The sequence below is a fragment of the Stegostoma tigrinum genome, chromosome 18, assembly GCF_030684315.1.
Source record: "Stegostoma tigrinum isolate sSteTig4 chromosome 18, sSteTig4.hap1, whole genome shotgun sequence".
Taxonomy (NCBI): domain Eukaryota; kingdom Metazoa; phylum Chordata; class Chondrichthyes; order Orectolobiformes; family Stegostomatidae; genus Stegostoma; species Stegostoma tigrinum.
In genome coordinates this window covers 39,710,767-39,735,432 of record NC_081371.1, presented here as the reverse complement: position 1 = coordinate 39,735,432, position 24,666 = coordinate 39,710,767, and the positions used below count along the sequence as shown (strand labels likewise).

The following is a 24,666-nucleotide window of genomic DNA, read 5'->3' as shown; positions in this document are numbered from 1 at the left end:
ATATAGAATCACTCTCCTAAAGTACTAATGATTTTAAGCATTTCTCTAACTTATTTTTCCTTCAGAATTCATCAGTGTGGTTTTCTGTAATGTTGATGTGAACACAGAATGTGGTAAAAGTAGTGCTTAACTGGAAGTAGCAAGACCAAGTGCAGAGTGATCATTCTGAGACAGCCAGATAACCAGGCAGTAAATGACTGAGGAATACAAAATGTGAGCAAATGAGAATACAAAGACAAAAATCCAAAAAAAAAGACACACTAGAAAGAGAAAGAAATGAAATATGGGCCAAATCATTGGAGACCAGGTGTAGATGCTCTCCAAGACCTCGCCAATGTTTTGACACACAGACTATGTGGTAATCACCCAGGAAATTTAACCTTCCAATGGACAATTACTCAGCACTTGAAATTCTCACAAAACTCTCTACTCTGAGTTGGAATCAAAGACTTTGCAAGGTTCCCACTTACTCAACAGAAGGGTAGACATTTAACACTTCTCTAACTCTAACTATTCTACTGACACCTGCAACTACTCACACCCAACCTTCATCTGACTGCTGACAATGACCGATATCCAAACATCTTCTCCCTGACATTTCAGCCCTTCTTCTCTGACAACTACCAGCCTCCCACTGACTTGATATGCCCTGAACACCTGATCTACCCTTCCATCTAAACCACTTATCTGCCACCTGCATACCCTCCCCCACCTCTAAAACCTCACCCTCACCTTCCCGGCTCCATTCTCCCTCATTCATTTAACTTTCACCCACTTATCTCACACATTTACCTTCTCTCCTTGACAAAGTACCTTTGGATCTTTAAACCCTGAGCAAGGCTGTTATTGTGTTAGAAAGAAACGTGGCTTCGCCTCCTGCGTTGACCCTTTAATGTGGTGAAGGGTTCCCAGATCAGGCATGTTCCGTGTTTCACAGAAATTTGAATTGGACGTCTAATTAAAAAGGAACAGATTGGCAATCAACTGTGATTGCCACTCTCTGGAAGATACAGATAAAAATGGAAAAAATAGTACTGCCTCACTTCTAATTACTGAATGCAGTAATTATATTTGGTTGGTGCACACGTGGATGGCAAGGCTCTGTCAGTCTATTGAGGGTGGGGCTGGAGTCAGCATTCAGCAGATGTCAAAGCCAGTGATTGGGTGTCAATGGTGAGCTGGTGAATGGGTTCAGTTTTACAGTTGGACAAGAGGCCAAGCATTTTAAACCCCTTTTACCCTTCCTGAATAACTATCCAGGTAAGTGAGTAGCAACCCTAGGTCTTAGACTCAGAGTTGGAGACTTTTTCTGCTGCAGATGCTGGCTAATTGTTGCCTGATGTTTAGATTTTCTGGATAATTACCACATCATCAGTGTGTTGGGAGTTCCTAAGGATCCCATTGCTGCATTTGTCTGAGTACATCTCGTCTCCAGCTAACTAGAGTCTGAGAGATATGGGTCATCATTGCCTTTTTTGAAGAAAAATGCAAACTAATTCACTTGTCCATCTGTTCAAACAGAACTATGTCATTTCCTTCTAATAATTAACACATACCACAAATTTTCTTTGGACAACACGCTCCCTCCTCAATGACATCAATAATTATTTCCCCTTCTCTTTCACAGATTGGTGGCGGTACTTGAACACATTCAGGTTCCATGGCAACAACAGTTCCATTCCCCAAGCACTTGTACATGCAGCATTCTTTGTGTGATCCATTCCAGGTCTCACCTGCTGACCGTGGCTGGCCTTCATTATCTGTGCAAGCTGAAAGACAGTCAAAAATAACTATAATCAATATGACTTAAAGTTCTCTGCTTCACTAAGCTTTGGGTTTAAATGTTGAGCCTACTAGATTTGTGCTTTAATTTCAATGAGTTTGCTTCTCTTAGCTATGCCTATGTGCACTGATTTAGCTTCATTTCATTAGGCAGTTCCTCAGAATCGAGTATAGCTTGCTCCCACATCATTTTGATGGGTTTGGAAATAAGCTCAATGAGCAATCTGCAGACTCTGTCACATGTGGGACAGGTAACGCTTGAAAGCTGAGGCAGATGATTTGTTGTGAGGTGTGTGCGCTCTTGTCAATAACTGAACTTCACCCCTGTGTGACTTTGAAGCCCTTGATGCATTCATCTTTGTCCTTTAGTCAATCACAAGCCAGGGACTTCCATGAGTCGGCAGGGGTGTTTGACGTCTTCAGGGAAGCTTTCAGGACAACAACAAATGATTCCTTTGTCTCCTGCCACACTGAGTTCTGAGTAAAGCAGTTGTTTCAGATGCTGAGCCGACGAACACAATGTCCTAGCTAGCAAAATAGGTTTCGGGCGATTAGTGCCTTGTTGATGTATTTTGACTGTGAAGAAGTCACGTTTGTTGAATCATCTTTCTTGCAATCCAGGTATGGTGGATCCTGCAAATATACCACTGCTGATGCTTCTCTAGTGTTTTAAGGTGCTTTTTACAGGTTATTCACATTTCTGAAGCAAATAGAAGTGTGCGGATCATTGCTGCCAGTAAATGGGCTTGAATAAAGGGGCTAACTAATGCAAATTCTTTATCACGTCTGAGGAAGATCAAATTATTACTTGGAACCAATGCTTATCAGTTAGTTGACAACACCAAATGAAAAGCAAGACAGTCAATGGCAAACAGACGTAACACATGCCAATCAGGAGGCTGAAGAACACTTTAAATATATAGGTCCCAGCATCATTTCATTCTTTAGTGGGAGATTCTTACTTGTCTGGGCATGGTGGGGGAAATGATTTTAGGGCTCCAGGCCTACTTGCTCACTCTGGGGATGAACAGTGCAGACGTAATGGCAGTCCTCAAGAAACCAGTATTTGCATATTGTCATGGAGCAGAAAGCCAGGGAGTATTCAAGCAGCTAACAGATGATACATGTATGCTTGATACAGCCTTAAGTGCTCCCTGAAAATAATTCTGGGCAAAATATACTGGAAATCCTCACCATGTCACTTCTCCATGTTCAGCCTGAGGGCAAAGTGCAACACATGCCCAAAGTGGAATTGTTTTGCAAGTTGTCAAAGTTAACTTCAACTAATGGCTCTTTGTGGCCCAGTGGTAGTATCTCTACCTCAGAGCCAGGAGGCCCCAGTTCAAGTTACACCTGCTCCATAAGTGTGTAATAACATCTCTGAATGGATTGATTAGAAAATGTCAAAAATGACTACATTATTTCAATGCATGATTCTTCCCGAGAGCAACATACAACGTGGACATTACATCATAAAAGGCAAAGCACCTGACTATTTTAAGGATTACTTAGTTGAGATCATGCGTACTGGTTATTGAAGATGCCATAATAGTAACTAATTTGAGTCGCAAGTTCAACGAACATCAACACTTTTTGTAACTTCCTCTAAATCCTGTGATAGGCATACTTCAACTCTCTGACAACTCTATTATTTGTCTTTTTTTGCCTATTATATTTACCCATTATTTGAGGAATGAGCACAATTTCAGTCTGCTACTAAAATTTCCACCCTAGACAGGTTCATTTTCTATTTAGCCAAATTCCAAAGCCTTATGTGGTAAACCTCTTCAATAGGTTTGGACTCAAACTTGTAGAGACTGCTGGAATGCACATGACTCTGATTGATGATCAGACTATATACACCATTATCCTTCCTTATTTATGGGATTTGGGGAAAAGGTATTGATCACAGTCCTAGCATTGACACAACAGTTCCACCTGTTTCACTAAATCTGAGACAAGTGTCATTTGCAATCCATGCCTAGGTGTAGCAAAAACTACAACTGCTAGAAGTAGATGGTATCATTGAGCGAAACTAGCAATCATCCAATAAGAAAACGGCAAACTTGGACTACTTGTCAACTGGCAATAATGCAATCATTGCCGACAAGTGATGCTTTCTACAATCAAACAATTGTCACGACTCCACAGTCCACACACAGGTCAATATGTGACAGAGTTATCTTCAGATCTGTCTTGAAAAGCAAAGATACATGTATGTGAAGTCTCTGTAAATTCTAAAATGTTTTGGGTTGAATAAATGAACTGGATTTAGAACGAAAACCACCTCTGCATTGCGATAAGTCTGATAAATAAAAGCTGGAGCAACAGAGCCTAGCGCAAGCATAACAGGTGGCTACAAGCTTATACAACAGGAAGAGATGTTTGATCTTTTCCAGGATGCTTTGAGGAAATCACTAAAGAGCGTTCTTTGTCCGGCTGAGATCCTCGTGCCACCAAATGATATCCCAAGTAGATCAGTTGCTTTAGGAATCTGATGTTGGATGTACAAATGGCATGTCCATCCCATCAGAATTTTTTACATGATTAACGCATCAATACTTGTCATGTTGGCATGGGACAGGATGGTGCTATTCAACCATCTTTCTGACCATTGGATTTGAAGAATCTCGAAAAGACAGCACTGATGTTACTTGTCCAATCTTTTGCATTACCTGTTGTAGGTTGTTCAAATCTCTAAAGTACATAAATATGCGGCAGTCACTCATACAAGTAAACTATGACTTCAGGTTTGAGATCCTCGAGTGTTCTTTTCTTAAATTGGCCATAGTTTGAGCTAACACATGGGATGCCTTCATAAGTTCCATGATCTATGTTTGCCTTCATTGAGAGGCAGTTCCCAAGGTATGAGAAAATGATCCGCCTTTGTCTGGGTCTCACCCCTTGGTCTTGTTTGTGCAAAATATATTAATCGTCTTGGATTCAAGAATCCAAGGCACTTACTCCCTTTATCCTTACACCTTTCTTGATTTTACATTGTCTTTGAAATGTTGTATATGCATACACAAGGACAAAGATTGCAACACTAATGGTAATTAATACCACTTTCACTTCTGTATTAAACTCAAAGTAAATGGGAAACATATGCCTATCATTTAGTAAATCAAACATTAAACAGACAGCAAATTGTCAAGTGGAGTTAGTGGTATTTGCATATATTTCTAAAATACTGCAAGATTTACTAACCACACTGTTCTTCCGTAATACAGTAGTTAGAGTCTGGTTGATGCAGCAGAGTTCCTCGAGGACAAACACAACTCTCACTAACAAATGAACAGGTTGAGTCATGCTCCAGATAGAAGTCTTTGTTCTGACATGTTTTACTTTCACAAGCTGGCACACAAGGTTGGTATTCCATGCCTATGGGGCAGCTAAGTGCTGTATGCAAAATAGTAGAATCATATTACAGAGTTATCAAGTTCTAGCATATTAAATAGCCCTCATAAATACAGCTGTTTTGCTTGTGTGAATATTTTATAGAATAAATCATAAAGAAGCTAACAAAATCTATGCAGCTACATTCAGTGTATCCCATTCAAGATGGGACCCATTAAGGTCATCTCCTCTTTAAACTTAACAAGTACTTCCAAAATGTTTGCTACAATTACAGTTTAAGTTATTACCGGCCAAGTCAGATTCAAGACTAAAATCTGGCTCAATAGATCATAATTTTTGTTGTTTTCAATTAACATGGTTGTCCTTCACAAAGCACAAGCACACAATGTTGCAGATTTTGTTTTAACAATAAAACAGAAGCGCATCATGAGAAAAAGGATAAACTAGAATAATCCAAGCCATGTACAAATAACAAAGTTTCAAAGTTTTCACACTTCAGCTTTCAGTGTCCTTCATATGTACTTTCAATAAAATACAATAAAATAAATCCTATCATAGCATCAACACTTTAATCAAATACCAAAGTTTTGGTTTATCTGTTTCCTTCAATTCGTGGTCTTGAGAGTTTAATAGCCTGTTCTTTGATTGGTCACACAACTGACTTTAAATCTCTGAGCATCAAATAATCTATTCAGATTTCTAACCAATTACTTCTGGTCTAGAATGTTCAACCAGAAATCTCACACCAACATAACCTAAAATGCATCTTTAAGAAGATTGTCATTACCCATTAAAAATTTTCTTATCACTGTTTCTATGTCACATTAATAGTAGTAACAGATTGACATTAAATATATAATGAGTTACATAGCGATCATATTCTACATGGGTTAATGAGCACTTCAGCTTTCAGTGTCCTTCATATGTACTTTCAATAAAATAACTGCTATATCATTTTCTTTTCCAGGCACATGCATGATTTTCAAATTATACAGTTGGAGAGTTAAATGCCTCCAAAATAATCAGAAATTCTTGTCCTGAAACGTTTCTGAGAAAATCCTTCATAAACAACAATTTCTTTCAAATTATTGGTGGTGTGTATTTCAAAATGCTATAGAACCAACTTAAGACTCAATGTCTCCTTGTTAACTATTGAAGACTATTGTTAACAGCCAGTCAATTCATTTGGAAAATACCTGGCAGCCCATTCAATGCCGTTCTAGCAGTAAAATAGCTCTTATACTGATGTTGCTAGCATCAACAGCCAGTTTGAATTCCTTCTCGTAATTCAGCACAGCAAAAACCAATGAGGTTGTCAGTTGCAAAAGACACTCTGACATTCTTGTGCCCATTCAAATATACTGCCTTTCGTCGATAAGTTTGTTAAAAATTGAAATGGTTCAGTCGAATGGTTTCCATGCTTGGCTAAAAATCTCTCTGATTTTAAACCTCTCAAAACAAACTGAATCCCATTTTTACTCCAGGAACTGCTCCCTCAAAAATACTGATATAAAAGTCATAATTCCAGAAATACTGACAAGTTAATTATTAACCTTCATACATGCAGACAAAAATACACATGCTGCTAGTCCCAAATCCAAACTCTAATACAAATGATATTTATATATAAATCATGCATCATGTTCACACAATTCAAAATCTACTCACAAGCAAAGTTCTTCCACCAAAATGTTAGTTGCAACTGTTTGGCTTAAAAGTGTTGCAGAGGCAAAATTAGCCTCAAAAGCAATCTTGGTCAAATGACAAAGCAGCCAATAGATTTTCAGTAAAGTGTCCAAGACATACTGTTGTATTCATTACTATCTTTGTGTCATGTTTTAGGGCTCTTTTGCTAGTGCTATTATGTCATTAAGTTAGAGGCTGTTCTGAAGTGATTCAAAACATGATACGATGAAGCTGGTGAACAGTCTGAATGAGAATGTCTTAGACAAAAAAATGTATGTTTGGAAACTGCAGCTTTTGGGGAACAGATGTTTATTATTGAGGATCAAAGCAAGAGCTATCTGCTGAGTATGCACTTTGGAAGGTTTAGACATGGCAGGTGTATTGACAAAACTTTGAATTGAGGAACAATCAGAGACTATGGGGAGGAATTTCACCCCAGAGCTGAGAAGGAGGGGCAAACATGTTTCTTGGCTTGACATGACTGAATTGGTAGGAAGTGCCAGGATTTTGATTTGGGGATGGGGCATGCTGAAGTGGGCTGTTTAAAATGCCGACCTTGGTGATCCGGGACGTCATACCAGTTGTAATAAAAATAACTCGGCCCCCTCACCCTCAGCCCTTACACCACCTCACTTGCCCATACACTTCCAATGCCGTCCCACCAATACTGTTACCATTGTAACAAAGTTTCCGTATTTTTAAAACGCAAACCACCAACAAAAAAGGCCACATTTCATTTGTCTTCTTAATAATTTGTTGCACCTGCATATTAACTTCGTTTTCATGTACAAGTACATTTATATACCATTAATCCAGAAGACCGTAAGACACAGAAACAGGAATTAGGCCATTCGGTCCATCGAGTCTGCTCCGCCATTCAATCATGGTTGAGAAGTTCCTTAACCCCATTATGCTGCTTTCTCCCTGTAACCCTCGATCCCCTTGATAATCAAGAACCTATCTATTTCAATCTTAAATGTACTCAATGTAATCCTGACTCTCTGTCTTCTGTGTATTAACTAATCCTGAATTCATGCTAACTCATTACCTCAATCTCTAATGCAATAATCTTTTATGTGACACCTGAAAATCCAAATACACATCAATTTAATCTACTGCATCAACTCAGCCTATTGTATCCTCACTGATCTCCAGCAAATGAAGTCAAAAGTATGTCACTGTGACTAAGTCCTGGAATTCCTTGCCTAATAATATTGTGTGCCTACCTACAGCACATGGACTGTAGTGGTTCAAGAAGGCAGCTCACCACCACCTTAGGGGCAGGCAATTAAAACTGGCCCAGCCAGCAAAGCCCACATTTCACAAGAGAATTAAAGATTGTCAAACATGACTTTCCTTTCACAAAGAAACATTTACTCTTATTGTACTAATCTCCTCTAAATGTCCTGCTATTTCTTCCTAAATTATGGACTGTAATATTTTAACAGATGTTAGGCTAACTTGCTAGTAAGCTCCTGCTGTCTTTCTCCCTCTCTTCTTGAATAGGGCTTTCACATTAGCAGTTTTACAATCTGCTGGAGTCCTCCAAGAATCTAGTCAGTTCAGGAATATTGTGACCAACAACTCCACGAACTCTGTTGCCTCTTCCTTTAAGACCTTTGGATCCAAACCGTCAGGTCCTGGTGATTTGTCTTTCTTTAATCCCATTAGTTTGTAAAATACATTGTCCTTCATCTGGATGTGAGTTTGCTCGCTGAGCTAGAAGGTTAGTTTTCAGACGTTTCGTCACCATTCTAGGTAACATCATCAGTGAGCCTCCAACGAAGCGCTGGTGTTATGTCCTGCTTTCTATTTATCTGGTTAGGTTTCCTTGGGTTGGTGATGTCATTTCCTGTTCTTTTTCTCAGGGGGTGGTGGATTGGCTCCAAGTCAATGTGTTTGTTGATGGAGTTCCAGTTGGAATGCCATGCTTCTAGGAATTCCTAGAAGCATGGCATTCCAACCAGAACTCCATCAACAAACACATTGACTTGGAGCCAATCTACCATCCTCTGAGAAAAAGAACAGGAAATGACATCGCCAACCCAAGGAAACCTAACCAGATAAATAGAAAGCGGGACATAACACCAGCGCTTCGTCGGAGGCTCACTGATGATGTTACCTAGAACGGTGACGAAACGTCTGAAAACTAACCTTCCAGCTCAGCGAGCAAACTCACATCCAGAACCTCAACCTGAGCTACAAATCTTCTCAAAACTCGCTACTGTCCTTCATGATAGAGACTATAATAAGGTCTTTTCTCCCAGGAGCATGTTGCTTATCTATTATCTTTGGGATGTTTATAGTGTCCTCCACTATGTCAACTAAAGGAAAATATTAGTTTAAATTGTCTGCCATCTCCTAGTTCCCCATTATCAATTCCATATGTGCATCCTCCAAGGGTACCACGCTTACTTTAACTCCTCTCTTTCTTTTTAAATACCCATAGAAGCTCTTGTTATTTGCTTATATATTTCTTGCCAATCTACTTTCATCACCAATCCTCTACCTTTTTATTAGAGTTTTGGTTATCCACTGCCAGTTTCCAAAAAGATTCCTAATTCTCCTGACTACCATTAATTGTCACTGCTTTCTATGCTTTAGCTTTTGAATGGATTCATCACCTTTGTTAACTACGGGTGGTTCATCATACATGTCAATTTCTTCTTCAGGAACAAAATAAAATTTTTCTGAACATTATGAAAGATCAGCTTAAGTATCTGCCATGGTTTACCCATTGACATTCTCAGCCTATTTTGCTTTAGAAACTCCTTCATACCTCTGTAATTGCCTTTATTTAATTTGAGAACACTGGTTTGAGACCCAAGTTGTTTTCCCTCACACTGAATTTGATATTCTACCATGTTGTGATTGCTATTCTGTACAGAATCCTTAATTCACCGTAACTCATTACACATGACTAGATCTAAGATAGCCTATTCCTGAGTAAGTTCTATAATATCCTGCTCTAACAGGCAATCCCTGACACATTCTACATATTTGTCTTCCATTTCACCCTTGCCCATCTGATTTATCCAGTCAATATACAGATTAAAATCACCAATGACAATTGTAGTGCCCTTCCTACATGCTTCCATTATTTGCAAATTTATACTTTGTCCTACAAATGGATTACCATATCTGCCTCACTGATGAGCATACCCTCTTGTCCCTAACCATAGGCTATGTTCGATGCAATTAATCCAAACAATGTGACTGCCTCCTGAAACATCATGTTCAGGTATTGCTTCCCTTTCCTGATGCGCAACAGAGTCTACAGTTCATATTCCAACTCATTAACTCCGAGCCTAGGAGCCTCAAACAGCCAACATTTGCTGCAAGTATCATTGCACTGGTTTCAACAAGGTCCAATGTACAATAGGAACAACACAGCACCTAGCTAGCTACTTCTATTCTATTTAATTAACTTGGATGCTAAATATTTTAAAGATGCATTTCTCATTTGCACACTGTAAATTGGCATGGTGCAAAAGTTTCTGAAAGAGGGTATGACCTGAACTTATTCTTCAGAAAGGTTCTCTCATCCAAAGTATAGTTCACTTCTTGAAAAACTATCCCAACTCTATGAAAATTGCTAGGAGGTCGCTATCCCAGCAGTGAAGCCAACCAACTTAGGATTGTAGGACATGGGCTCACAATCTGTACTAGGATGCATCTTATCCCACCTTGTCAAAAGTCTCAGTTTCAGAAATGAGAGTAGGAACGCTGAATCAGGTTCCTAAAATCCAGACCTCAAACTTCCCATTCCAGTGTGCAAACCAAACTTAGAGCTGATCTATTTCACATGATCAGAAGAAATAACGTTAAACTGCTGATGTGGTGGCATATAAATTACTTATTTTGTTGTAAAGACCAGAGCAATTTTGTAAACAAAGTAAAATTTACTCACATATGTTACACTGTATATTCACTTGGTCACTGCAATTTGTATGACAGTCTCAATATAATGAGACCATCAGTGAAACAATGTCAAGGACGGGAATTAAGGCCCAAATTGGATTTTTTTCTTCATTTACATTCTGTAGTACCAATGTAAGAGACTTGATAGCAATCAGTTCAGCCATACAAAAGCAGTTGTGAATGGGCATTTTCTGTCATTTCACTATGTTTAATTTATATAGCAACCATTATCAAGTCTAAAAACTTACGACAAAATTCTGGAGTCCTCCATGGAATGCAAACATTGTATTTATTGCAAGCAGCTGCATATAAAGCCAAAGCATCGCATTGATGTGTCACATAGTGAAAATCCCTGATCCACAGTTCACAAAATATTTCTGGAGTAACCTTGAGGTGAACAAGACACTTGTGAAAATCAATATTAAAACAACTTGGATCCTTTAATTTATCATCCCTTGATCTGATTTTAAAATCAATCTATACACCTCAAAATATTGTTATTTAAATAACTGGTATTGTATGCCCTAAATTCGACATCATCACAATAAGAAATTTCATGAAATAATTTTACTATTGTACAATGATTACTCCAGATATGACAACTTAAAATGAATCATACTCGAAAGAAACTATGTAATGCTTTTCTGGCTCAAAGTTTATATTGAGAAATGTAGAAATTTGTACAAATGATTCATAACAACTTGATCCTTCCACTATTTGTAAATAGCTCTTTTCTTGGCCAATGTTTACAGAGGTCCCTTTGCATTGATCCTCCTGTAAGGCGAATGAAAAAAGGTGTTCCAGATAAATACAAACATATTGCATTGTCAACATTTTATTCCTTTTAGTGTGCTTAAAAATCGACACTGGCAGATTACAATGGGACAGTGAAAGAATGATTCACTAATGTTTCATCAACTGCATTCAAATAATGCATAACTTCAAATGTGCTGTGCAATTCGTAAAAAGAAATAAATCTTTACTCACATGTTGATGGCACAGCGTCCAAGGATTCTGATTCAACATATCAAAACAAGCAGTACAGTTAGCAGTGGTGCAGTTCTGTTTTCGGCATCTAAAGCAGTTAGTTTCTAGCCCAGATGTTTCAACCATCCAACTTTCAAGGAAAAGGCCTACATTTTCAAATTCTGTGACAATGGTTCCATTTGGTAGCTTAAGATCGTCAGCAGGATTGCCATTACAACAACCTAAAATGAACAGAGATTGATTGACCGTGAAGGTTAGTGGTAATTTTAAGGACGTTGCAATTATATTATTCTGGCTAACTGCCTGAAAAGGGCATACAGAGTGCTGTATATTATTTGTTGAAATCAATGTTTGTTTCAATGAATGAATTTTTACAGTGCTAGGTTTTAATATTATGAATTAATCTCAGCAAATATGCAATCACATGCCGATTCCATGCATGATAAATCATTAAACAAATCCCATTAAGATACCAAAATTTCAAGTATTGCGATTATGTACCAGTTACACCGGAGAAGATCCCAGCCTAGGTTAAGTTTCTGGCCCTCTGCTAGGTGACTTAAAAAAGACAATACAGCAGTTATGGATTCTATATTTGTGTAAAAATGGCTCAGACAGGACAAAAATCCACCAGGGATCTCTTTTCCAGCACAATTCAGTGACATCTATGAGAAGGTGCACAAGTTAATCAAAGACAGCATTAGTTTAGCTATTATGCATCTGTATAATAGCCTCTCAATACTTGCCACCCAATGTTTAAACATGAAGAATGAGCCCAGTACAAGTAGTGGCAGTAAAAAGCCAAAGACATTGAGAGTGTTTGTGGGGGAAGGGAGAACACTTTTCCTTCAATTTAATAGTCACAATAATTGTTCTCATCTTTATTTTCAGATGAGTGCTGCTCCAAAACTCAGGAATTGCTTTTGTTTTGTTTCATTTTTACATTTGAACAGTAATTCCTTTCTCATTAACAAGGGGAAACTTAATAGGAAAAAAAATTGAAGTCAGGAGAAAAGCTCAGCAGGTCTGGCAGCATCTGTGAAGAAAAATCAGAGTTAACATTTCATGTCTGGTGACCTTTCCTCAGAATTCAGACCGTTCCTCAGGGAAATTTAATAGGACTGACATTTGGTCTTTTAGGTCTTGAAATAAGATATACTCATCTGTGCCAACATACACATAAATCATACTGTCTGTGCAAGAAGTATTTACAGCCTCCAATACTCCGGATATTAATTAAGCAAGCAAACTTTAATGTCTACATTTAAAAATGCAACATTAGTTTAGATCAAAAAGTTTCACATCTATTAATTAAGGTATAGGTTTTCTATTGGAATGAATTTCATTGCAAATTTTTTATCTACAAATGTTGTGATTTCTTTAAACACGATATTCATCATGTTATTATTGTTAAATATGCAATTGGAACACAAGAATGAGGTTAGGCCATTGACTCCATTGAGCCTGTTGTCACATTAAATGTGATTAGGGCTGACCTGCAAGTGATCTGCTTCTTATACAAGTGCTAACAGGAGTAAACATCCTAAAAGTGACTGAATAATATTTCTTTGTCAGACTGTCGGATCCAGTTTAACAGGAGAAAATAAACAGAGAAACATAATAACTTATCCTTTGTGACACCCTGACAACTATCAATGTCACTATTTTGTTGTGTCAAAATCAACATATTGTACATATGTAACGCACTCTTCTGTATCCTTAAATATTCCAGCATCAATACTATATTACACACATATACATACACATACAGGGCAGAAGAAATCAAATCATTTTATATTTGTATAAATATCTAAAATACATTTGTTCAAAAAAGCTTGTTAAGAACAAGCCCAGTAATTACAGACTAGACAGTTTCAATTCAATCATGGGTAAGCTTCAAGAAACAATTATTTGGGACAGAATTAGTGATCACATAGAAAAAGATGAGTTAATTAGGAAGAGTCAGCATGATTTTCTAAAGAGGAACAAGAGTTTGAATAAGTGGCTGGATTCTTTTGAAGAATTAACAGAAAGAATTCATGAGAATCATGTGGCTGAGGTGATGTTCATGAACTTTCAAATGGCATTCAAATGGTACCACACAACACGTCTGAGAAAAGTTGTAGCTCATGGAATAAAAGGGACAGTAGCCACGTGCATTGTCTGAGTAACAGGAAACAAAGTGCAATGGTCAACAGATACTTTTCAGGCTGGAGAAAATATTGTCGTAGAATTCCTCAGGAGTCTGTATTGGGACCCTTTCTTATCCTGTTAGATATTGATGATCTAGATCAGTGGCCTCTAACCTTTTATGCACACAAACGCTTTTCCAATTTAAGTCCAGTCCAGGAACTACCTCATATATCCATGCACACACACACACACATATACATATTATATATATATATTCATTTCAATGCAAATCGATTGACTTGGAGACTGTTTAGGGCCAACCAGGTTTGGATGAAAGTGCATTGGTTGGTATGATGATTTTTGAAGGATCATAAAATTGGGCAGATAAACATAGGTTGATATGGAGACTATGAGGTGCCTTATGGGGCTGGTGAGGGCATAGGGAGGCTTGAGGAGCTATTGTGGTTGTGTCAGATTATGCCAAAGCATGGCAGAAACATAGGATGACATAGATTGGCATGAGAGGTATGTTAGCTTGAATGGATTTTTCATGCTTTTCCTTAAATTAAATTTGTTAAAAATAATTGTGTCACACTTCTGCTTGAAAACAGCAATGAACCAGAACTGAAGTTGAAGGAAATGTCTTTTAGAACATAATAACTACAATTAAGATGCAAGTGATGAATGAGTACAAACTCAAATTATGGATGACAGGAAAACTTTGGGAACAACTCATGTCTACAGTTCACTTACCACACAAGCCTTTAGTTCCCATAGTTCTGTTGGATGGCAAACCAAATTCTAACACAATGATGCCTGTACTGCGATACCACTGAATTGTAACTCCAGAAGGAGTTGTAATCAGATACATCGCTCCAGTATCCTGTATATGGAAGCCTAGCTTTGTGAACGGAAGTCGAGCAGGTCTTGAGTTTACTGTTGTCTGATAAGAAAATAAATGCAACTGAAATCTTGCCATACAATAGCCTTCACAAGTTGAACAATTAATGTATTGTTAGGAATTGATTTACAGTAAAAATATTGAAACAACAAAAACCCCCTGCGCCAGACTGTGTTTAGATTCATAAACAGAAGTCACAACATGAACGTACTAATCTTTCAGACTATTCTAAGCAAAAATGACAAATTAGGAGCACTGTTTGCTGTTGCTCACAAGGAACCAGTTACAGAGACTACCTAGACTTACTGTACATCATTTTGTAAAACTAGCAAAGGTTTAATATTTTATAGCTTGGATACAACTCATCACAGAGAAATGGTCCAGTGGTGCACAATGCTTTCAGTTCTGGTCGCCACATTACAGGAAGGATGTGGATGTTTTGGGGAGGGTGCAGAAGAGGTTTATCAGGATGCTGCATGGATTACAGTGTATGAGCAATAAGGAGAGGCTAGCAAAACCCAGGTTGTTTTCTCTTGAACAGCAGAGGCTGAGAAGAGACTTAATAGAATTCTACAAAATTATGAGATGCATAGAAATGGTTGACAGTCAAAATCTTTTTCCCAGAGTTGAAATGTCAAATACTAGGGGGTATGCATTTAAGGTGAGGGGGGAAGTTCAAAGGAGACATGAGGGGTAAGTCTTTTACACAGAGCGTGGTAGGAACCTGGAATGCAGTTTCAAGGGTGGTGGATGAGGCAGATATGATAAGGGCATTTAAGGGACTTTTCGATAAGCACGTGAATATGCAAGGAATGGAGGGATACGGATAAAAGGCGGGCAGAATGGATTGGTTTCATTTGACATCACTTTTGGCACTGCATCATGGTCCAAAGGGCCCATTCCTGTCCTGTGCTGTTCAATGTTCTATGTTCTAATGCTTCTCTCAGCTTAATATCAAATTATTGATGGACCCCAGCCTCCATATTGTCAGTTGCCTTGCAGCTGGATTATCTCCCAGAATGATTGCTCCTCTTCCTGACGTTTTCCTTTCACAGTTGCCAGACCATACCTCCAATTGTCTTAATCTGAATCTTAACCTCTGACACTCCATGCTAATCTATTCCTTTCCTAGTCCTTTTCCTTTCATCATCTTCTTTCTAATTGCTCTTCTCTACAAATGCCTTTCTCTATTCTGCTCAGCAGTTGTCTTCTTTTACCAATTATTCTCCTCCCTATTGATTCCTTTCTCAACTGTCTTCTTCCTAAAGTCATTCTATATCAGATTCATCTGACGCTGGTTCATTCAGGTACTTCCAGCTCATGGTCGATAATACAAATTATTTCTAAGCTGACTATTTGAGACAAAGGATAAATGCAAATGTTTGTTTACTGTTACTGTGTTTTGCTATAAATATCATGCACCATAATTAACTGTATGAATAAAATGAACTATTAGAAAATGCAGATTTAAAATAAATAAAAATAAACATGAAATAATTAAAAAAACACTGTCTGTATTGTCCGGCAGCCAAAGTAATGGCACGAGATGGAAGCTATGGAACTACCAAATGTGGGAAATGCAAAGATAAAAATATGATCTCTGATTGATATGGATGATTTTTGTTCAATGATATATGAGTTCTTGCAGCATAAATTAATAATAACGTCAGTAAGTTTATCAAAGAAATGTAAAAAATATTTACAGGCATATATGCACAAATGTTTTTGACATTACACTCACCAATCTTTCCAGTCGATCAATGAGAACTTTGTAGTTACGTGAAGTTATATTCAACTTTTTAAAACACAATCCAGAATTTCCACCTGGCACCTTAATGGTAAAAGCAATGATAGCTGATAAATAAAATCATAAAAACAAACATCATGCATTAAGTAATGCTTTGAAAGAAATAGTGTCAAAATTTCACGGAATTAATTGTCATGTACTTACAGGGCGCCTTATAGAATTTGCACTCTGTAATTATTAAAACAGCATTTTTCAGAAAAAAATTCATCTTGCATCCTATTACATTTCGTGAACAATTTTCAGAGATGATAAAATATAACTCAAATGTTATTCCTTAAAACTACATAGGCACTTAAAATGAATATATTAAACAGTTAATAATGACTTGTTATTGATGAAACGTAATGTACTGCCTTTTAATGAACACCAGAAATTAGTCTTTTTATTCAGCAGTAATTTGATTGTAGTTTAGAAAAAGTTTAAAATTACCTCACGGGTAGGACATTGTTCAATATGACCAACAATAGTTTCATGTGGCAATAGAGTCAGTACATAGGCTGCAGCATCATATACTCCCACATCATTGCCATCAAATGTGATGATATGCAAGTCAGAAAACATGGAGCAGCGACCTGACAAGGCAAATATATTTATTGATTGGCTTGAAACTACTCCTTGGTAAAGAATTAGAAAAGTACAATGTGTGTATAGTATTTTGTGTTCAGTTTTTTCGTTCAAACAGAGTATCTTCTTTCTCCTGGTACCTGTAGTAAACCGCATCTCCATGTTCAGAAAGAAAAAAGGTAAAGATCATGTTATATCATGTTTCCACCCATGTTGCACATTCCCAGTATTTCCTGACATTGTCCAGAAGTGCAGTATTGTCCTGCACTTGCAGTAGGCTCTGGACCTGAACTGACATTAGCAAAGGACTCACTAATTTTTGACTTCACTTCTCATATGATCATTGGACAGGCACTCCAAACATGGGACAGTTGAAAGATCTAAATATTTTGGCTGGGGTCAGATCTTCTGGATCACTTGTGGCAGAAGATTGGAGATTGAAAAGAAGGCAAAAATCAAACCCTTGTGTTACATCACTGCCAGCCAAGGGTTAGCATAAGGTTTCAGGACTCTCAGATAGCAGCCAGAATCCTATGATTCTGTTGGCCAAGAGGTAACTTCCAGGTCTCACAGCTGAACTTCTTGTTTGCTGCTTTCCTTTTCAACAGGTGCCCAGGTAGCTGGAGGGTCAGCACCTGGAAGAACAAGTGAAGCCAGAGCAGAAAATTCATGGTATTTATCCTCTGTCCGGTGCAGTTCAACAGGCAGCTCTAGAGGGAAATCTGCACTGGAATGTATTGACTAATACTGTTTTTAAGCCTCTTGCATTTAAAGGTTAGCGTGAACTCTTCCTACAAAAAAACACAAGAAATTGCAACAGTGGTAGACCACATGGCCCACCGAGTGGGCTATAGCATTTAACAAAATCATAGCTGAGTGTGGGTTTTGATTCCAGCTTTCAGCCTGCTCCCCCTATCCCTTAACTCATTAATAGACCAAAACTTTGTTTATCCTAACTTTAAATGTATTCAAAGATAGAGACACTATAACCATATGGGGCACAAATTTCCATATACTTAATTTTTAATAATGAATACCATTGAATCTTTTAACTTAAAAAGTTGCCCACTTACAGGCTGCCTGATATTAAACAAAATAACAATTATTTTCAGATCTGTAGTTCATAATGAAAATTAGCCAGAAGAAATCTTCCCAAGAAACAAAATAACATACAAAATCATTTTGGACATTTCCTTCCTTTGGGAGACATATCTTGTCTAGGACAGCATCAACATGTAGGAATTCACAGGTAAGAGATGGTGCTGAGGGAGCCATAGCACATTGCTGCATTGCATTTAGTGGGTGGAATAGGCAACATGTTCAAGATAGCTGTGGGTGTCAGTGAGTTTATGGCAAATGTTGATTGATGGCCTAACTCCAGAAAAGCAAACAGTGAGGCCAAGGAGCAAAAGGAAAATGGCAGAGATAGACCATGTCAACACAAGGATAAGAATTGGAAATTACTTGCATGTTCCAATTCAGAGTGAGAGCAGGAGGAGATATTGACATAGACAGCAATGTATAAGGGAAAGGAGTAAAGGCAAAAACCTGACAAGGCAGAAACAATGAAAATTCCAAATATCCCATGAAAATGCATGCATGGCTTGAACCTATACATGTTCCCATGGCACCATGTTTTAAAAACAGGCTCAGCCTGATAATGGGGTTCATGGTGGACACAGACTGGTTATGGGGAAGAAAGAAGCAAGAATCCTCACGCAGCCTGATGATTGAAAGGGGCACAGCGGAAGATTGGATATGTCTGTTGAAAGGTAGATGGTTTGGCCAAGAAACTGGAAACACTTAAAGTTGTGGGCATGTTGAAAGCATCAGTTTTGTAGTCAGGATAGTTCTGGACAAGGGGAGGAAAAATAATGTTGTAACAGGACTTTATCAGTTCCTTAAGTGAGGAACAATCTGAAATGATGTGACTACTGGGGCAGTCTAATGCATGGATCTTGGGGAGGAGGTAGAAGGGAACTGTACAGGATTGACAGACTACAAACATAGTAGCTACAGCAGGAGGAGCCCCAGAAATGATATACATGTCAGACTTAGAAATGATGGCTTAATGTTTTATAGCCAGGCCATTGGGGTTCAGCTTTTGCAACATAAATACAAGTTTGCCAGACAAGAAGAGCAGCATCCTTATTATTTAATGGGAATGTTAGGATTGGATCAGTGATAATGAAGTGCTGCAAATTCATACAGCTATAGGCTCGAATGAGTTGAAGAGAAAGTTCTTAAGTCAAAGGGTCATTAATCTTTGGAATTTTCTATTTCGGATGCTTATCAATGATCGGTATTGAATATGTTCAAGATAAAGGCTGTCAGTTACTTTCAGGAGCAGGGGAATTAAGTGATATGGGAATAATGTCAGAGGATGGATTTGAAGCAGAAGATCCGTAAGATTTGTTCAATGTAGGAACAGATTCAAAGGACCAGTTGGCCTAATCTTGTTCTTATTTCTCATGTTCTTACATTCTGATCTTATATAGAGAGAGTAAGAGTGTACCTCTTATGCACCTCTAAGAGTGCATAAGGGTGTACCTGGGAAATCTGCAAATATGAGAAAGTGTCCACTTGCAGCAAAACACTCCTACCCAAAGAAATGGGTGTGGAGGCAAAAGTAATGGAGGAAGATCTCTATATTATGCCAAGCTCAAAATGTTTACACATTGAAATCTGAAAAGACCAGATTGTCATTTTAAATAACACAAAAATAGATACATGCTTGAGACAGAATGCACTGGAAATTGAACAGAAGGAAGTGGTAAGAGTTGGGAGAAAAGAACAAAACAGAATCAAAATCAGAAGTTCTGCATTCTAAAAAGATTTCAAGTGGAACACACAAGTGAAAACAATATTAGGAACAAATGTACTTATTAGTTTTATATCCAATTTGTAAAATTACATGTTTCTGCTTTATTCTGTATAACATTTTTATTTAATTTGGAGAATAACTGTATTAACAGTTCATATAACAGAGTACAGCATTAAAATGAAACCAATACTCACAAGGACACTCCCACTGTGGACAACACCTGTCATTGTTTATTTGGATAGGCATTCCAAGAAAGCCACAACTTGGCTGTGTTATATTAAAAGGACACTAGAAGAAATAATTTCAAATAAAAAAATATATATCAAAAGATATATAAAATGTAAGTATGCATCAATTCTGCAGATTTACTCATGTTGATGAGATTATTTCCTGTTAAAAAAATTGCAAAAATTTGACATTTCGTTCTAAATACAATCAGCAGTATTTGTGACATTGCCGTGGTATTCTGCTTCAAAGCTTTGCTGTTTAATGGAAACAATAGAAGTCAAACCATTAAAAGAAACATAAAATAACAATCGCATTTATGCCAGTGATCAAGAGAAAGTTACAACCTTATGCTCATTGCTAAATTAAATAGAGACATAATTGTAAAATGAGAAAGAGAATGTTCTTCTACATTTAATTAAATCTTTCATTCAATGCATTTGTTTAACTAAAGATCTAATCATGTTAAAGCAGGGCAACATTCTACATCTGAGGACACCTGAACCTATTACTACAAAAACTGCAGGAGTTTTTTCTTGGCATGGTCATAGGTAGCAGTGAATCAAGGTCCATCCAGAAAAATAGGCCTAAATTGTCAGTAAAGTAGAAAATACATTTTGAAAAGATTAACACAGCATCACAGTAAAAGCAGGAGCATCACAAAACCTCCACTTAAATTCTGCATTTTATATTATTTACACATGGTGTCAAAAATCACATGACACCAGGTTATAGTCCAACAGATTAATTTGAAATCACAAGCTTTCACTGCACCCCTAAAGCTTGTGATTTCAAATAAACCTGTTGGACTATAACCTGGTGTTGTGTGATATTTGATTTTATCCACCCAGTTCAACACTGGCACATTCACATCATAGACAATAGTGTGAAGAGCTTGGATTTTCATTCCTGAGACAGGTAGGCAGAATCAAGAAGTTTCATGTCTTACCAATGCACCTCAGGAAAATAGGTTATGATTGGTGGAATCTCTATTCTGTGGGTATGGGCCCACAACCTCAGGATGAAGATCTGAGGTAACTACAGGGGCTACCAAGTCTCCTCACACCCTACCTGCCAACTCACTCCGGATCCACTATGCGCAGGCATCACAAACCATGCTGAGATGAAACAAAATAAAGTTCAAAGTATACATTACAGACTTTACGACATGAATAAGTACTCATTCATTAAAGCCCATTCAAGACTTTTAAATTCTCTAGCGTTCTTAGTCCTTTATAAAAGCAAACATTTGAATTCATAACTGCACATGGAAAGTCACACAAACCTATAACAAACTCTTGCAACTGTCAATCAAATGTTGAATTACAGCCCTCTCAAACTGTGACAATAATAGGTTGTGGAAGCAGTCAAGTAGCAATTATGGTATAATACTGGAATCTTCATGACTTCATAAAAATCCAGGGTTAGATGCATGATATTCTGTTGAATTTGTTGATCAACAACAGTAGTTTAAGATATGCGTAAAGGTACACATCATGATGACAACATCCAACATCCTTGTTTTTGAAGTAAGGACTAAATTTTCAACTTGTTACCCAGATATCTTTCTCTGGACGGACAGCAATGGAAGAATTGGGTTCCCTCTTCTGTCACCTAGACTTCAACTAAGTGTTATTTAGAAGAAAAAGTATGTTTCAAGAAAGCTTTAATGAATAAAACAGGTATTTGGAGATGCCTTTAGTTGAGAAGATAGGAAATTTCTAGCTGAGATCAGAATCATGAGACAAAGAATGTTATCAAGCAAAACATTTTATACATAAAAGGTAGCAGTAAGATAGACTTCTGAGAAATATGATAACTTTTTGTTGAGAAAAACACACAAATGAGATTGTGGTCATTAAGCCACTACAGTACAAGGATGTTGGATGTTGTCATCATGATGTGCACCTTTATGCATATCTTAAACTACTGTTGTTGGTCAATGAATTTAACAGAATATCATGCATTAACCCCATGACTATTCTGGCAGCCTGAAGCAGCCGTGTTTGGAGTAAAATGTCCTAGCCTTAGCTCCTGTAAACTTTATTCGCAAATAGTCATATCTTCAAATAAAAAATCCCATATTAGTGTTTTCTAACTGTTCATTTGAATTAGTGTGTTTTTGCCCAAAAAAATTATATTATGATATTGTTTGCATTAAGAGTGTATAATTTACATCGGAATCATTGACATCAAAATTCAAAGTCATCAAAATTCACATCAATCAATAATTTCCCTAAGGGTGGGAGATTTAGTGATATTCATTAAGTCCTGGTCAGAACACTGTTATTCTTGATTAAATTCCCAATCTCATTCATTGCATTGACTTATGTTTTTCTACCTCCTGAATGAATGGATAAAACTGATGATCTGAATTGTATATTTTGAATTACATCCAAAACCATCAAATAAGAAAGTTTCCACTTAAGATAGTTACAAAATAAGGTTGATGCTTTTGAATAAATAACTGGCATATGTTTCTATTTGTAGCAATTTATTACATTATTCAAGTTAGAACTTTACTTCATCAGTTACCTCAATTAGTGCAGCTATCTCTCTTCCAAGAGAAACATTAGATTGGAACTTTCCAAATAGGAGCATTTGGGATCTGGGCTTTCCAACTAAAATATCACAGACTGACTTCAAATTTGCCTGCCTGATTAAGTGATCTGCTTTCATTCAGGCTGTTAGGTGGAGTATTGTGCATCGCTGGAGCACCTGAGTTAAGCTAGCTGAAAATTGACAGGGAAATATCTTCCATTGCAGAAGTCAAAAACAGTCATAACCTTCGATATCAAATGATCTTCTTGTTCATAAAACAAGAAGTTTAATGACGGATAAGTAGTTTGGAGGAGCAAGAGTAATGTGGCAGAGTAGGATAATAAAGGAAACAGTGACAAGTGAAAACATAAAGCTTGTTTTTTAAATAAGTGTAGTAGAGAATAGGTCAAATTACATAACCTATTATAGAGCTTTTAAGATGAAATTACAAGCCCAAACATTTTTTTTCAATTTCAGTATTTACAGAAATCTAGAATTTTTATAGCCATTTTGTACATTCTGTTTAAAGGAGGAATAAAAAAGTTAAATTGCCCCTACTATGCATTGTGGTGGTGTCACTGATGGAGCTGCAGTTTGAGAATAAGAGGGTGCAGTTGAGATACCAAATGAAATTGCAGTTTCTGGTTGAAGACTCATTGTAGCTGCTGAAGTAGGTGATGTCAAATTAGATAGAGAAGTTGGTGGCAAAGAGGATGCTTCTGATATAGTTTTCTCCTCAGCATGTGTAGACAAGACAGTAACTGCTGTTGATTGCATGCTTTGTGCTGCCTCAGTTCTGACACTTATCTCTGGAGGCAATGTAGCACTGGTTCTGGTAAGTGGTGTAACAGAGCGCCTGGTGACCTCTTCTGTAGATATTTCAGTCTTGCCCACAGTTGTTGGTTGCAATGGTGTGATTTTTATACTGTATTGAGTCACTGATATTGCTGGCTGAGCCACAGATGCTGAGAAACTAATCCCGTCAGATATGGTGCTAGGAGTAGTGGTTAAAAAAGTACTACTTGAAGTTGAAGACAGTATTTTTTCCAGAGTATAACTGGGAGTTCTAGACTGACTTGTAACTGCTGCTGTAGTCCTTGTTGTTCTGGAACTCTCAACAGAGGTTGAGGTAGTCGTTGTGGAACTTGGAAGTGAAGGTTCTGTGGATGTAGAAGATGTTGTATAAGCTGATGTAGACATGGTTACAGGGGATTTCATGCTGACTGGAACTGTTGTCAGTGGAGATGATATACTTGTATATTGGTCTGTAATGGCAGTTGTTGTCTGTCTTACTGTTGAAGACAATAATGTTGTGGGTGAACTGTATGCTCTGTCTGTCGTAGCAGATGTTGTAGTTGGCAATAGAAAAGGCAAATCTGTTGCAGTGACATTAATGCCTGTTAAAAAATTAAACAATTAATATACCATTCACAGATGCAAATTCTTCAACCTCAACCCATGAACATTGTCTTTTTCTGTTGCTTCTATTGAAATTGACATATTTCCTTTAACACATCATTAAAACAAGAAGCTAAGTACTATAACAAAAACTGAGAATGCTGGAGAAACTTAACATGTTTGGCAGCACCTGTGAAGAGAGAAACATTGAGTTAGGTATTACTCTGTTATGAATAAATCATACAGAACTCAAAATATTAACTCTGTTTCTCTCTCTACAGAATCTACCAGACCTGCTGAGCTTCTCCATCATTCTCTGCATTTGATCCAGATTTTGTATTTTGCCTTTAGGTTACATACTACAGTTATTTCCCATAAACCAGTCAAAAACTCCTGAGAACATACTCTTAGGCTGACTCACTAAATGCGTCAAAAAGAACAAAGAACCACAGATACTGGAAATTAAAAACAAAAATAGTAATTGCTGGAAAATGTAGCAGGTCTGGCAGCATCTGTGGAGAGAAAGCAGAGTTAACCTGT

At 37.4% G+C, this 24,666-nt stretch overlaps 1 protein-coding gene across 1 annotated transcript in view; it reads right to left on the bottom strand.

The window, feature by feature from the left end:
* Positions 1-24,666, bottom strand: part of otogl (otogelin-like) — a 209,331-nt gene that overhangs the window by 41,469 nt on the left and 143,196 nt on the right. The window contains exons 35-44 of the mRNA XM_059652231.1: positions 23,287-24,125; positions 20,157-20,250; positions 17,004-17,146; positions 16,719-16,742; positions 16,509-16,598; positions 14,620-14,809; positions 11,734-11,954; positions 10,995-11,133; positions 4,990-5,181; positions 1,557-1,769 (exon numbers count right to left, since the gene is read on the bottom strand). Of these exons, the coding sequence (XP_059508214.1) occupies positions 1,557-1,769; positions 4,990-5,181; positions 10,995-11,133; positions 11,734-11,954; positions 14,620-14,809; positions 16,509-16,598; positions 16,719-16,742; positions 17,004-17,146; positions 20,157-20,250; positions 23,287-24,125 (2,145 nt within the window). The remainder of the gene's footprint in view (positions 1-1,556; positions 1,770-4,989; positions 5,182-10,994; positions 11,134-11,733; positions 11,955-14,619; positions 14,810-16,508; positions 16,599-16,718; positions 16,743-17,003; positions 17,147-20,156; positions 20,251-23,286; positions 24,126-24,666) is intronic.